The sequence below is a fragment of the Bidens hawaiensis genome, unplaced genomic scaffold, assembly GCF_021521415.1.
Source record: "Bidens hawaiensis isolate Kalapana, Puna unplaced genomic scaffold, B.hawaiensis_p1.1 tig00029636_1, whole genome shotgun sequence".
In the NCBI taxonomy this organism is placed as follows: domain Eukaryota; kingdom Viridiplantae; phylum Streptophyta; class Magnoliopsida; order Asterales; family Asteraceae; genus Bidens; species Bidens hawaiensis.
In genome coordinates, this window is record NW_027494914.1 from 144298 (window position 1) to 161459 (window position 17162).

The 17162-nt window shown below is 33.8% G+C and overlaps 1 protein-coding gene and 1 pseudogene across 2 annotated transcripts; one reads left to right on the plus strand and one right to left on the minus strand.

Moving 5' to 3' along the window:
- Window positions 1-4171: 4171 nt before the first annotated feature.
- Window positions 4172-7052, minus strand: LOC143579245 (uncharacterized). 2 transcript variants are annotated; one of them, XM_077062610.1, is made up of 3 exons: window positions 6872-7052; window positions 6099-6316; window positions 4172-6015 (listed from the first exon to the last, which is right to left on the minus strand). In XM_077062610.1, the coding sequence occupies exons 2-3, from the start codon at window positions 6312-6314 to the stop codon at window positions 4360-4362; spliced, it is 1872 nt and encodes a 623-aa protein (XP_076918725.1). In that variant the 5' UTR covers window positions 6315-6316; window positions 6872-7052; the 3' UTR covers window positions 4172-4359. The 2 variants fall into 2 exon arrangements, with proteins under 2 accessions (XP_076918725.1, XP_076918724.1); XM_077062609.1 differs by having other exon boundaries at window positions 6099-6321.
- Window positions 7053-10550: 3498 nt separating this feature from the next.
- LOC143579260 (cyclin-dependent kinase C-2 C-like) lies at window positions 10551-13489 on the plus strand (annotated as a pseudogene).
- Window positions 13490-17162: the final 3673 nt, after the last annotated feature.

The window sequence follows — 17162 nt, forward strand, 5'->3', positions numbered from 1 at the left end:
TTAGCGCGTCGCGGGAAGAACTACCGTTCTTAGCGCGCTGCGAGAAGAATTACAATTCTTAGCGCGCTGCGAGAAGAGTTCGTCTCGCGTATCGCTGAAACAGATGGTCTTTACGCAGGCTTCCTTGTAAGGGGTCTGCGCAGACAACCTTAGGCGGGAAGGAACAAAAGAGTTAGAAGAAAAAGAGGAAAACAAGGCTTAAGGGCGGGACGGCGACAAGAGGGGAAAGAAGGCGGAAAGAAGGAGAGAGATAGAGGCGGGAAGGAAAATATATATTATTATTAAAAGCAAAATATAAGTATAAATAAATATTAAATCATAAAAGAAAGAGTTCGGGTCAGAGAGACGGGTACCTGGGTCGGGTCGGATTCGGGGCAGATGTCACATATGCTTATTAGCTTATATATGTTTGGCAAGGAGCTTTTATGAGCTTTTAGGAGCTTCAAACTTTAATTTTTTTTGAAAAAGTTTATATTTAATAAAAAACTTTGTTTGTTTGAAGTAGCTTCAAGCTTTTAGATTGGTAGAAAAAATTTCTTTTTCAAATGCTAGTATTGGTAGCGTTTGAGAAAAGGCTAGCTACAAGCTTTTACATTTGAATTTACAGGTTTAGTACTTGAACTTATATCAATGTTTGTTAATTTATATTATAGTTACACATTCAACCCTTATTCAAAACTAACTACCCTCACGACTTTTTTAGGAGCCATAACCTTTTCACACGTTAATAATTTTTTAAACAAATTGCATCATAAAAACGAGCATTTTATTCTCTTTAATTTGAATATGATATTGTCATACTTCTTTAATTTTAAAAAAATTAACATACTACGTGATTATCGGGTAGGATCGGTAAAAAGTCGAGTCAGGTGAGCTCAAGTCATGTGTAAGACCAAATTAGGAGTCGGGTTAGATGAACTTGAGTCATGTGTAAGACCAAATTAGGGTCAGAAAGAGTCGACACAAAAAGGGTTAAATTAGTTCGATTCGTGTCGATACGCTTTTAAGTCGAAAGAATTAGGTCAGAACATGTTTCAGATTAGAACAATGTATGTTTAGAAATGGATTCATATCAAAATATGTTGGTTTAAAAAATTACCTATTTGAAATTATTGTATATTTCTGCTTTGTTTCTTGATTTTCGACATCATTTACAAGCTTACTGCTTTTCCATGAATTACACGTCTACATTCAGGTTATGTATGCACTGTCATCAGGTGAATCATGTACAAACACTGATTATGCGGTTGATGTTAGGTCGTGCGCCCATTCCGTCGCACCACGCGGGAACCCAGCTAGTTTTATTAAAAGCTTCTGCTACTCTGCCAAACACCTAAATATTAAAAAGCTACAGCTACCAGCTTCCAGTCTTCAGCTTCCAGCCTTCAGCTACCAGCTAACACCTACCAGCTAATTTTGCCATGTATGTTTGGCAAAGAGCTTTTAGGGGCTTTTAGAAGCTTTTAGGAAAAAGCTCCGTTTGGTTAGACTAGCTTGAAGCTTTTAGGTTTGGAGAAAAAGCTCCAAATTGAAACGCTACTAATAGTAGCGTTTAAACAAGCTACAAGCTTTTAGGGTTTCAAATTTTACAATTTTAGTACTTGAACTTTCATTACATTTTATTAATTCATATAATAATTACATATTTAACTCATATTCAAAACCAACTATCCCCATGACTTTTTAAAAGACCATAACTTTTTAACACGTTAATAGTCTTTAAAAAAAATCGCATCATAAAATTGAGCATTTTATTCTCTTTAATTTGAGTATCATATTGTTATACTTCTTTAACTTTAAAAAATTAACATATTATGTGATTATTGGTTAGGATCGGCAACAAGTCGAGTTAGATAAGCCCCATGCATGTGTACGACCAAATTAGGGTCGGAACGAGTCGATGAAAAAGGGCTAATTCAGTTCGGTTCTAGTTGGTACGGTTTTGAGTCGAAAGGGGTCAAGTCAGAATAGGTTTCGGATTAAAACAGTGCACCGCGCGAGCACCCAGCTAGTTTTATTAAAAGCTCCAGCTACTACACCAAACACCTAAATATTTCTAAAAAACTACAGCTAACAGCTACAGCTTCTAGCCACCAGTTTCCAGCTACCAGCTAGCAGCTTCCAGCTACAGCTATCAGCTAGGTTTGCCAAACATACCCATAAGCTCATTTTAAAAAGCTTATTTGAAGATGGTTTTTTAGCTTATTTGATATAAGCTTATTTGTTTAATGGTGTAAATTACTCATTTGTCATCAAATGGTGGTAGATTAGTCATTATTACTCTAACAAATTAAAATGTTGGATTTAAAAACTTATTAAGACACATAATTAACTTATAGAATAAAAGTTAATCCAAACACTTAAAAAGAGCTTATCAAATAATAGAAAATAAGCTATAAGCTAATTTTATATATAAGCATAAGATTAAAAATAAAAGCTAGGCCAAACACCCCCTTAGTGATTCCGGTGAATCTTCTCCGGAGACCCAGCTTCCGGTATATAGGGATCGAGTTTGAAAACACGTGTGTTAATGTGTTATTGGACTTTTCAAAAAGCTAATAAGTTAAATGGTGTTTGATAATTATTTTTTTTTATTTTAGCTTTTTAAAAGGGTTAAAAAGTAATTTTTTAAAAGACACAAATCCTGGTTTTTCAAAATGACTTTTGAAGAAGCCGATAAGACAATAAACACTTTTCAAACTCAATCTCAAACATAAAGCAACATCTATACGTCTCTTAATACAGACCTCAGTGTAGCCCTATACATGGCCCTATACGCCCTCGTATAAGGGGTGTCCATGTTTTTCACCATCATATGTTTTTTAAAACAACTTTTAAGATTTTCTTACAAAAAAAAAGATAATATTTATAGAAAATAACGAAATGTGATGTTTGTTATTAAGATGTCATATGATGAAGTTCATGTCTATATACATGGGACGACTAAATACTTTCTATTAAGCGTATCAAATCATATCCTTTTTAGTGTCTTACGAAAATATTTCTACACGACAAATAGTCGGTGCTCTTGTAAGGTGTCTTCTCGGTTATAACAAGCTGACAAATATTATTGTCGATGTGAATGTTGATCATGAAAAGACAACCTGATTACTTGTGTATAGTCAAAGACATACACACATATTTGGTATAAAGGTGTTAATCAAGTAGACAATCTCGTCATTTTAATTTATATAGATTTAGAACACATAGAGAGAGAGTTTGTGACATATGGAAAGTTTGTTAAAGAGGGCATCAAACTAGTATTGAGCATTGAAGCTATTGGAGTAATGTGGGAAGTCTTCTGGATTGGATGGTCAATTGTTGCTCACTTGCTCATGGTTGGTTAATAAGATCAAATGCTCACATGATTAGAAAATGTATGTTGATCAAGACATTACGAACAAAGCAAGAGCATCGATTAACCTTCGAATCCAAAAGATCCCTCACAACACTTCGTTGGCTTCCATGTTCGATATTGATCCATTGTCCTCTCTAACAAACCTCTAGAAATCATGATCTCTCTAGTCTCTATTTATGATTTTTAAATGGCAAGATTGTCTACCTACATGCCTTTATAGTAAATGAATGTTTATGTCATTACCAATAGTCCAATACGCACGTGATTAAATGTCTGTACATGAGCTAAGGTTGTGTAGATAATGAAAAATTGCCGGTTAACTATCACCAAAGAAATGGTTTTTTATGATCCGCAATTGTAGATCGCCAAGACGATACATTTACATATCATTAAAGCAAGTTTATGGCATGAAAATAAATATTTTAACACTTAGAAAAATAACTAACAGATGTTATGTATGTTGGGTCAACAAACATGATTTTTATTTGACATGGTAATAAATATATAACACTTAGGAAAATGACTACTATTTAATTTTAAAAATAGTTGAGCATTCACAACTCTAAATATATTAAAATTAGAAAAAAAAAACTTTATGTTTGTTTAAATAAAGTTAAGAATTGCGTTCACTATACAAAATATCTTTGTAAATTTGATTTAATAATTCCATATGACCATATCTTCCAACAATGACATTGGTCCCAACTTTTGGTAGAACAAACTTATGTCACACGTTTTCCCCTGCCGACTTTTTGTCCATATGACATTGACTGACAAAATCTATGATATTTGAATCATATAAAATATAATAAAAAAAAAAAAAACCTCGTAACTAAAAGCAAACAAAATTCGTTAGTAGTTGAAATTGTGAAGCACATGAACAAGCAAACTGTCTTTCCATTTATATCAAACTCATAAGACAAAATGTAGTTTATCACTTGTACAGGAGACATGATTTAAGAAGCCTACTGTATAATTATGTACAACAATATTGATTTTAATCAACACTTCAAAGCTAGAGAGTGATAATTATTACCATTTTGACATCTCTGTCTCGGCAAACGCCTCGTCTTTTTTCCCCACCCCCTAAGACTTTTCCCGTCCAACGCCGCTTCCCAACATACACTCTTCTCAACAGCCACCACCGCCAGTGGTGGTGAGGGCGATGGCAGCCGACGCCTGCCCCTGCCAGTCTTACCACCTGTTTTCCTCTTTGGCTGCCAAGAAACACCAATACCATTAAATGCCTCTTCAAATGTCTGAAGATCTTCAGTTACTTCTCGCCTCGATAAAGAAACAATTCCCGGTAATACATCCCTCTGAAAATCTTTCCTCGCCTTACCCCGCTTCCCCTGTCCCCTTCTAGCCGCTCGTTTTGTCAATAAACCGCCATCTTCTTCCTTTTCCTCCACAATCGGCGCCTCATAGCAGTGGTACTCTTCCTTGGTTTCTAGCAGCTTTAATGTCATGTACTCAAAGTAATCCATACCTTCGGGAACACAATCTTCATCCTTGTTCGCAGTTACTGAATCTTTGAAATCATTATCAGATTCAATAACCTCTGCCAACAACCACAACAAAGTGTCAGAGGGTGGCGGCTCGGATGATGATATGGAGATAATAGCTTCAGCTGCAGATTTAACAAGTTCCTGATCATCAGCATCCATGTGATCATCGTTTGGTTCGGTTTCAAGGGCTGCAGGAGTCTCTAGGTCGATCTCCATTGAAGCAATTTTGACAACGGCTTCGGGAATGTTCGGTGTTGATGAAAGATCTTCCTCTTCATTAAATGACAAATTTAAATCAAAAACTGGTCTTGATTCCAAATTGTGTTTGCTTTTGTCATTTTCAGCATTCTTATCATGAGTAAGGGTGGTTGCATCTTGAACGTTAACGGGAACACCTAAAATTTTTGTAATTCCCTGGAAATGATCAGTTTGAAGTTTCTCAGCCTTTTTAAAAAACTGCTGAGAATGTTGTTGCAGAGAATCCAAGTTCATCTGATAAAGTGTTGGTTCTTTCACTTTGGCTTTCACAAGCCAATGAGGCAGCTGTTTTCCAAAATTTTCATGGTTCTTTTTCCCATCAAAAACTTCATGTTTTAGACAGGGTTCAATCCAATGGCTACGGTTAACTGATGAAGCGTTTTGATCTTGTGAAGAAGACTGTGAAGTAACAAAAGATTGCTTATGGCTGCTTTCAGAAAGTTCAACACCAAATATTGTTCTGCTTCTGGATAAATGCTCAAAGCCTTTCTTTGGCTCAGCTTGCAAGCACCAAAACTTTGAATTTGTAGATAAATCTTGCTTTTGTAGTTTAGTAGTAGCACGATAATCACTATTAACAGATGCTGCAAACGACGCTTCTTCCATACGGACTGGTTCATTAAGATCAGCCAAATCATAAGCTCTTTTTGTGCTTAAATTACGAAGATTTGTTACTGCTTGGTTTTCTTCATTATAGTCGTTCACATCAGCAGGAAGTTCTAAATCAATCACACTTCTCTGAGTATGCATATCTTTGGAAATCTGTGAAGAAATTTGACTTAAAAAATGACTCGAATTTGCAGCTGCTACTGTAAACTTGTAATGCTTTTTCATTGTGAGTTCGTTCATCAAGTCTTTTTGTCTTTTATACAGGCGATGAAGTTCTTGAAGCTGAAAAAACGGCTACATCAGTAACACGGAAAGTTTAACAAAAATACATTCACCAAATTAACAAAATCACATTTCTTATGGACCTGATGCTTGAAAACTGACTCTTGCTTCAAAATCATGAACCTCATATGTTCTTTCGGATATCCAGGGTGCCCATCCATGGTTTGACTCATCAAAAACGAGTTATAACCCTGGTTTCTATCGCCATGATATGGTTCCCACATACCATTACACGAAGCGTTGTTTAGATCCATCACAGAGCCTATAAAATGTGTCTTAGTTTGTACTTTGGTAGCCATTCCTGCACTACAATCAACCAATACGACAACAATTTGTACTCAATAACAGCTTCATATAGACTATGTTAACATAGTTATTGGTTACAGTGATAGATCCTATGCTTTCAATTTTGCAAGTAATCTTAAAGATAATAAATAATCCATAAATGATAGTTGTTTGGAAAGTGATAGAACCAATGAAAATACAACATCAGCATATATATATATATATATATATATATATCACCAAACAATTATCATATGAAGATACAGTGACTCAACTCAACTCTAACTCAATTATAGATGATATTAAAGTAGCTTTTGAACAAGTTTCACAAAAGAGCACTAGTACTAGTACTAGTAATAGTAATAATAATAAAAATAATAATAATATTATTATTTATTATTATTTTTATTATTATTATTATTATTATTATTAAGAACCTAAATTCAACTATCAATCAAAACAACAGCTTCAAATAACTTCAAATACACAAGCATTTAAAGGAATTGAAATTAACGCAATTAAATTAAAATCTAGAAGTAATTAAACGGTTAATTAAAGAAAAATCTAGTACCTCATGCCGTTAGGTTTCCGTCAAACCGTCTTCAAATTAAGCAAGCACGAATTTGAAGAAAAAATAATAATGAAAAAAAAAAGAGGCGAAATAATAATATCCGATCTGCAGGTCCACTTTTCTTCTGTGATCAACAGATACGAGAGAGAGAGAAAGAAAGAGAGTGATTTGAGATAAGAATAATAATGATAAATATAGAATTTATATATTTATAAATAAATAAATGTGTTTCTGGTTTTCAGCTAAAGATAGATAGATATAGATATAGATATAGAGAGAGAAACATATTATATGTATGTATGTATGTATGTATGTATGTATGTATCACCTATCAATTCACATTTCTAGATTCTTTCTACCTTCCGTCCTTTTTGGCCTTTTGGCATTATTAATTATTTTTCTTATTATTCCTTTCATAACAAAATATAATATATTAATATGCCAGATCCAATGGTGTTGCTTTAACTTGAAAATAATAATATATTTATTTAATTTGGTAGATGTTGATAATCTCCTTCCTACCTTCACTATCCAAGTTACAAAAAGTTATAAACCATCATATAGACTTATTTATATATTTGAGTAAATATTAAAAAAAAAAAAACTCTTATGTGATTTCTAGGTGGAAGTTGATTACTTGATTGTGCACATCATTATGAATTGTGTACACCATCTATGTGTTGTAACATAAACAACACATAAACATCACTTGGCATAAGTGATGTGCATAGTAAATTGTAACCATCTATAAATCACCTCTCTTAAAACTTTCTCACTCATATTCAAACTTTTTTCTTGTATAATTTTTTAAGCTACAAGTTTATCTAAAAAGCTAATAATTTGTTTTCACTTTTCAGATACATTATATAAAACTTCAAACCTTTCTTATAGAAATTTATAAAATGAAAATAGAAATAAGTAATGTCCCCACTCAATGCTTGATTGAAAGATGCTCATTCGATTGGTTCAGTTTGTAAATGAGCCAATCGGCTCGATTTTGTTTGTAAACAAGCCAAGCACGACCAAGCAGTCCAACTCGTGAACAGGCCTAGGTTAGATTGGTGTTTCAAGTTATCGGTTTTTATTTTTCAAATAAGGAAAACATTTTCTTTAACAATGAATACGAAACAAAGATAAAGACAGTTTTTAAACATCTAGGTTTAGAAAGAGGGATGTTTTGGATTTAAGTTATACAGACGACATGGATTAAAAAGAAATTCGCTGTTAAAAATAAAAAAGAAAGAATCCTGCCTAGACAAAGTATTGTGGGCTATTCAATGATTCAAAATAAGAGCAGGTATATGCCATTACTTAAAAGTAGATAATTGTTAGATAATAATAATCTTTATATTATAAAGGTTTTGAATACTATAATATAGCTTATAATTATATTATTATTATTATTATTATTATTATTGTTGTTGTTGTTGTTGTTGCTGTTGTTGCTGTGGTGTATTTACTGCGCATATTAATAGATCAATCATTTCTATCTGGGCCCAATCAATAAGTTACGAGGCAGTAAAGTTTAAATAAGAGGCCCAATAAGTTTTGTGGTTTAATTGTTTTAGTTTTTTTATATAAAGGGCCCTATAAATCTTTCGGTTTTATATTTACAAAAAACATATACATAAATTTAGTGCCTTGGAAAAAAACGTGCCTACGCTGGGTGTCCTACTCGCTCATGCTTGAGGCCAGCTCTGCATAAATAGATGGTAAAAGGCATCATGCTATCGAGTCAAGCCCGACATGACACAACATAGTAAGGGGGTTTAGGATTCCTTATTATCATCAACTTATAAACTTTTTGAATAGTTAATAAGAGGCCTTATGAATTTTAACTTATAGAGAAGATAAAACAAAGGGGTTTTGAAAAGTTATGAATTAATCTCTAACTTATTAATTTAATGAGTTTGATTTACCTATTACGCCCCTCTAACCCTCAAAACTCATTACATTCATTTTAAAAAAGAGTGTCATTTTAGTCATTTTAGTTTTTCCCAACACATAAGCTAATCCAAACATTTTTTAAAAACTTCTTTTAATAAATTCATAAGTTAGTAAGTCTTTATTAACAAAAAGTCTTTTTTAATAAAAAATCACTTTTCACTTAAATAAGCAATCCCAAACATACCCTCACGAGAATAAGGAACCTGACACGACATGACACACTATAATACAAAACCCGAACACAACTCGTTTGACTAACACGTGCGACCGTTCTAAATAAACGCCATTTATTTAATCATGATAATCTTGATACATTTATATAAGAAAAACAGCTGAATACAAAAGAGTCCAAATAGGCAAATTAGCAATAACATTAGACAATACAAAAGGTGTAAATAATCCGAGCCCGAGCTCAATTTAAATTACACTGAGCTCGACCTCGGTTTGTTTCAAATTTATAATTATTTTCATACAAAATATTAAACTATAAATTTATATATACCGTAATATATATTATATACTTATTCTTATCATAATTTTATATATGTCAATATTGATTAAATAAATATATACTGCAAATAAAAATTATATAGATAATAGGGCTTATTTAGGCTCGCGAGCCGACTCGAACTCGACAAGTGATGCTCAAGCTTGTTTATGAAACAAGCTTATTGATCAGCTCGAGGTTGTTTTAGCTTGGCTCGACTTAGGCTTTTTGCAAGCCGATCTCGAGTAGCTCGCAAGCAGCTTGACTCATGTCCACCCCTAAATTTCAACTCGGATGAATGCATGATTAAGCATCCATGGTCATGGTGGTTCAATATCTGTTAAAACTGATTATGCTTGTTCGTTCGGCTCGTTTAAATTGAAGTCCAAGTTTTAATATATATAATTTATAAACCAAAATTATATCCTAAAATTTTAATATATAAAAATATAAATTTTGTGATTTTATAAATGGGCTGACACGAACATGACATGTGTAACCCAAATATAATTTTTTTTCTTTTTTCATATTAAAACTTTACAATTCTAAATTTATATATTATTTTTAGTTTTGCATTTGAAGCAATTATGTGTGACCCATGTCAATTTATTTCTAATTTTAGTATTAAAATGCCTAAATAACTTAAGTTATGCTATAAAAAAACATTTAAATAAACAAATGGGTTATACAAGGGTACCCACAAACATGTTAAGTTGATACAACCTACCTCGTTTAGCTAAACATGTTTGTTATGTCTGAAATTCATACCCTTAACTACACACCAGACAAGCAGACATCACTCAAACCGTTAATACCTAAACATATTGAATGAGTGTTATTATAAACACTAATGGATTATAAAACACATTGTATGCAACAAAAAGCTTATGTATTAATGACTTATTTCCATATTCAAACCTTAGTCTTTTTACAAATATTTAAAAACTGATTGTTTACAAAAAAGTTATTTGATAAAATGGTGTAAAAAATAGTATTTAACAAAACCTGTGTGACGGTTAATTTATAGTTGTTAATGGCGGGAAATGTTGACACAAGAGAAAAAGAGTGATGAAGAGAGAATAATGGTCCACCTCCTATGATGACAAACACCAAAACAACCAGTAGAACAGATCAAACCACCTTAATTTTCCCGAAATTAGAGCTGATTTGTGTAATTTGAGAGCTTGTTTTCTGCAGGTTTATTTAAGGGGGCGTTCATCCCGTCAACAGTTTCAGGCCCGGTCGATCCCCCATCCATCTGGGTCTCCCCAAAATCTGTCGATTGATCTCTTTTGATTGATGGGTTTTGGGGGCAAATTTAAATGGGTTGCATCAGCTCCAAACATGTTGCCAACTCTACTGTTTCCCCTCTCCCTCATTCTTCCCTAACCCTTACTCATTCCTACAACAACAATCATGCTTACGCCTCCTCACCCGAAAAATACATTAAACATGAAACGAATGACGATAATAATAAAATCATTAAGCGTGAGGACCCCCCTAATGATGATGAGGCGTTGAAACAGCGTTCTAATAACAAGCACTCCAAAAAGCCCTCGCTTACGTTTAACGTAAGGTTTGGAAGATCCAGTGTAGCGGAACATGTTGCAGCCGGTTGGCCCGCCTGGCTTAGTGCTGTCTCGGGTGAAGCCATTGATGGTTGGCTTCCTCAAAAGTCCGATGGTTACGAGAGGTTTGAAAAGGTATTATGAAAGAATTCAAAAACTGTATTGTTTGAATAATATTTTCTGTGCATTAAATAATAATTATAAAGCTAACCGACTAATGACAATGATAAAACAAAAATCAGATTACAATAATTATAATAGATAATAAACTGAAAAACTGTATTGTTTGAATAATATTTTCTGTATATTAAATAATTGAGACTACAGCTTTATATGTAAAGAATAATGATTAAGCTAACCGACTAATGATAATGGTAAAACATAAATCAGATAATAGATAATAAACTCACTAACATTGATGTAGATTGGACAAGGGACATACAGCAACGTGTATCGTGCACGTGATCTCAAGACCGGGAGAATGATGGCACTGAAAAAGGTGCGATTCGACAACTTCCAGCCTGAAAGTGTGAGATTTATGGCTCGTGAAATCACGATCCTTTGAAAGCTTGATCATCCAAACATCATGAAATTGGAAGGCATTATTACATCCCGTTTATCATCCAACATTTACCTCGTTTTCGAGTACATGGAACATGATCTTGCAGGACTTATATCGTCCCCCAACATCAGATTCAATGACTCCCAGGTTCGCATCATTCACACACCTTAAACATTCTTTCCCGACACGGAATTGTTCAAAAAGATTATGTGGGGTGCAGATCAAATGCTACATTCAGCAGTTGTTGAAAGGAGTTGAGTACTTTCACTCGCAAGGAATTCTTCATCGGGACATCAAAACATCGAACATTCTGGTGAATAATGAAGGTCAATTAAAGATAGCCGATTTCGGTCTGGCAAATTTTGTTTCCAGCAGACAACCATTGACTAGCCGTGTGGTGACATTATGGTATCGTGCTCCTGAGCTTTTCTTAGGTTCCACAACATATGGAACATGTGTCGATATGTGGAGTGTGGGTTGCGTTTTTGCTGAACCTTTTGTCGGTAGACCAATTCTCAAGGGAAGAACAGAGGTAAATAAAGTTTCAGAATGATTAAAGATCTTTATTTTATGCCTATTTAGTTCTTAATCTAACCACATATTCAGGTTGAACAATTGCACAAAATATTCATGCTTTGTGGCACGCCACCGGATGAGTATTGGAGTAAACCAACACTTCCTCTAGCCAAAATGTCTAAGCCGCGACGTGCTTACCAGAGCTCTCTTCGGGAACGCTGCAATGAACTCCCGAAATCTGCTGTGAATTTACTCGAAGCTCTCCTTTCTGTAGAACCTGAAAAACGTGGGAGTGCCACATCTGCTCTTCAATCCGAGGTAACTAAAAAAATTGAACGAAAAACAAAGCGATATTAGTGAACAAAATTTTCTTTGTGTTGAATAACTGAATACCAAATCTCTTTATATACAGAGATTACAATAAAAAGAATAATGATAAGTTAACCAACTAATAATAATGATAAAATGTCATACCTATCCTAACATTTAAAGGGATATAGAATAATGACTAAGTATAGGATTTAATTACACGAATAGTCCCTGTGGCATACCCATATTACAATTTTGGTCCCTAAGTTTGAGAAATTGTTGGTTCAGACAAATAGTTTGCATAACTGTAACAAATTTGATCCTTAAATTGGATGCCAGTTAACTTTTAAATCACAAGAATGATGGTTGAGGAATCAAGCCATTCTTTATTTAAATGTGTTTCTTGATTTTTGTTGATTTTCAGTATTCCCACATGAGGCCTTTTGCTTGTGATCCTGCAAGATTGCCTAAGTACCCGCCCAGCAAGGAGATTGATGCAAAGCTTCGTGAAGCACACTCGTATGTGGTTTTCTTTTATTTTGGTCGTAGACTAAAGTTTATAAAGATTTGTATGCAAGTTAATATTTAATGTACACCTATGACTTTCAGAAACAAACCCGGTGGCAGACTTCGGGCATCTCTGACTTCAAGAAATCTAAGAAAAGGCCGAACAGCTTTGCTGGAACAAACAGAGGTTTAACAAATTATTACATTCTGATTATTCTATATCATATTATCACTTTCTAATCTCAAACGTTTGGTTGGTCAGGCACGCCGGAATGCTTATTTTCATGGGCCTATAGGACAAGTGTTATATCATCATATATTTCCCAAACCTCGGATGTATCTGAAACTGACACAGTTAGCACACTGCCTGTGTTGGCGACCACATCAGATGGGACACTCGGGTGGTTAACAAAAAGACGAAAACATGTCAGTTTTGTGACCCCAACAAGTCAAGATGTTCGGACAATTGAGCCAATTTTTGGGCATGATGCAACAGCTGATCAAGATTTATCATCTGTAAGGCATCTTTATATTGAAATGAAACAACCACCAACATATAAAAGATATCAGTTTATTAACCTACAGGGTTGTCTTAAAAAAGAAAGGATACGGCACTCAGGACCTATGGGAATCCCATCACATAGAACCAATAGAATGCCAGATGTTCCTAGATCACGGTTTTCTAAAGGTACTAGCAATATCTGACATTAGGTGTTAAACATGTATTCATGTTGTGTTGGTGAGTTGGCGAGTTAAAGGATTTTGGGATGACCGGTTGAATACGTGAACCTGACTAAGACCCGTATATCTATTTGTGTTAAAGATGTCAACTTTAACTCGTACACACCTAAAAATTATGTCGTGTTTCGGCTGAGCGCTTTAAAAAATTCATTTTGCAAATTGAGTAATCACTTGTAATGTGGTAACATCTTAAACAACTAATGATTCAAGCTATAATTAACTTTTCAATTAACCCCCCTCAAATCAAAACAGAAACTTCATAAAAAAAAACCTTCAAAATCAAACGGGTCAACCTATTTATTTAATGGGCCTTGTTCGGGTAATTCCGTTTATTAAATAGAACTTGATTATTTTTGTGTCGTGTAAATAAGAAACTAAAGGTTGGTTAATAATGTGATTAAGGGTGTTTTTATTGGATTACAGATACAGAATTATGATGTAAAATAGAGGCAATGGTGGCTGGAGGTTGTACCATGAGCTTGGATAAGAATGAGAATAGGTAGGTGAAGAAGAAAAGAGAAATGGAATTGAAGTGACATGCATGGGAGAAATGGGAAGTGGAATACAAAGCACAAGTAAAGGCATCTTCTAATTTAAGAAGGTTGATGAAACATAAGGCTTGGTGCTCAAAATTTCACCTCTTGTCAACCCTTGATTGATTATTCTTTGATTTTATTTGTTATTGTTGTGTTTTATATTGTTCATTTAGCCCTTTCTCTAACTTACTAGTTATTATTCAATGTGAGATATAATTGGTGCCTGATCTTTGTTGCAATGGTGGTAGATAACTTTTTATACCCGATTTCAGCACTTTGTTCACATTTTTCACACTCTATGGATTGGTCTGGTATCAGGTATCAAATAAGGAATGGGAGAATACACAAGGTGAGATTTATTATAATCCAATAATAATAATTTTATTTATTTAGATAGTCAAATCCACGTAAACTTTGTATTTAAACAACAATAAAAAAATGATTTCCTGAATCGGGGGTCTATATCCTGGGATAGAGGAAAAGTTTGCTCTGATGCCACCCTCCCCATACCCTACCAATAACTTGCTCTAGGTGAAATTATACTGAGTAAGTTAGTTTGATTCTAGTTTACCACTCACTCATGTTAATAATATATTCCATTCATGGCATTAATATAAATTTATGTACAAATGCATAGTTAAATGATATTAAGCAAACTACATTTATACAGACACAATTGTAGGGTACTTCTAGAAGTTAAAATTCCCATTATGACGTAAAATGACTACTTTATGCATAGTTATTAGAGTGAGCAAACTTTAGATAGATTATAAACCAAATATAAAACTTCGACCCGTCAACCCGTGATACTACCCATTTAACACCCGTATGTACAATGAAGAAGAAATGATGGTGCGTACCTGATAACAATTTTGTCGTGGTCATGAAAGAACAGGTTTTAATTATAAGCATGCAAAAGCTTTCTTTCAGTGTTGTTAGAAAACAATATCTTCTGGGTTCATCCCACCTTCCATGATCTACAGTCTTTCTGTGTACGACATTATTTTTCTGAATCCCATTGACTTTCAATCAAACACTGCATGCAAATAAGGAAATCGTGAATACTTTCTTTCTAAAGAATACACAAAAGACATATGCAATGTCTTAATCACCTTGATGCTCTCTTGAAACCAAAAAGATGTATCTTTCTCGTATGTTTCCAAGAGTTTGAAACATAAACTATATATGGCGTATGGTAGGACAAGCAAAATACTATTATTAATAAAGAAAAGTAAAGGATGCTTACGCTCATATGCCACCATGAAAGTTAAGAAAATCATCTGTATCAGATTCATCATTTTTGCTGACTAAATTGAACCATAATTCTTCTTGGCAAATCACTGCAAACCACGTTACTTTCATTGGAAACAAAGTTTTATTGTTGAAATAAAAAGACAACAAAAAATAATAAATTACCATTAGAATCATATTGGCTGTGGTGGCATTCCATCTGAGTGAGGCTGAAATTAGAATTTGATGATGTATTTCTACAAAAGGTGATGGTATGAAACGAACAAAACTGTTTCCTGATTTGCTGTTCTGTTTCCTCATCTTCATATGCTTGTAATCATAATAAACTTGCACAATTAACCGGTTAAGTAATTCGCCATATAGCTTGTAAGAAACAATAACACATCCAACACAGGTTCAAGTGCAGAATTGAAAAAAATGATCATTTCCTTATTCTACAAGTTACCCGTTCGTTCACTCGAAGTAATTAACATTAATACATGTATCATAAAGCAATCCTCCTAAAATTATGGTTGTCACAACATTGCTTCAATGGCAAATTTGCAATACATGAAAGCGTGAAACAATGTTCTGATCATCAAATACAATTTTGCACTTTATTAAAAAAAATTGTCCATTTAATGTGATAAAATTGACTGAGCGGTATAAACTAGAAGTTAAAACACATAACAGATTAGCATGGAAAAGCGGTGATCAGAGGGTTTTGTTCCGTCCATCGCTGATCAGAATTTCAAGATTTGATCTGTCCTTGTGTCCATACATTTTTACACAAATTACCTCATCCTAAATAGAATACATCTACCATATGCAAATGTGATTTTCATATTCATAAATGAGTAACATAGAGTCTAACTGTCATTTAACCGGAATAATAGCATGTTAGAATACTCATGTAACATGAATATGCTATCTACCATCAATCATAATAGTTTTATTAAGATATAGTGGCGTAAATAAGTATATTTGTAGTTATTTGCATTTGAAAAGTAATGCGAAACTCACACAGGCATTTTATCGAGCAGTTGGTTTGCACATATCAAGTAGTGCGTGGAAATGACAGATTTAACTCAGTTTAACCCCATAATCACAAGTTTATATAAGAAACGTCATTAAATTCAAGAATGTAAACTTCACAATTCTAAATTGATAAGAACTTACTACCTACAATCGAATGTCATGGTGAACTGTTGGCAGTTTGGGTCGGGCAAGCTCGGGCTAGGCTAGAATGTAAACTTGGCCCGGGCTCGGCTCGTTATCGGGCCAACCCTATCCAGGTTCAGCTCGTTTAAAAACCAGCCTCGCACGATCTCTTGAATGAACTTCGAGTAGGCTGTGAACTTTTTGAGCATAGGGGTCTTGGTCAGGTATAACCCCGTTTTGGTAATAGATAGTGAGCTCGATATTCGGATATGTGGTAACTTAAAGTAAAGTATGGTATAATGTAATACCCGCCCGATTAATATATTATACAATATATGCCTGTTTAAAAGACAGCATGTTAAATTTATTAGAAACTTGAAAATATTAAAGTCATAGAATTACGGTTTAAGTATTATTATTTAAATTCACTTTTTACTTTTGAGGTGAGATCAGGATTGAGTTTCACATAGTAATTTTTAACCACAACTATGCAATACCCACATACAAACATAGAAACCTGGTAAATAACAATAAATAACTTGCATCAGACTGGTGTGAAACACGATTTTTTAATCGGATATAAGAATAAGATTATCAAAATCGGTCACATGCTAACATGTTGGCACCCCAATCAATTTCTTATCAATTCACAAAAAGAACCTCATCTTCCATATTGCATTATCAAAAAAAAATTAATAAATTTGAAAGCTACAGTTTCATGTTTTGG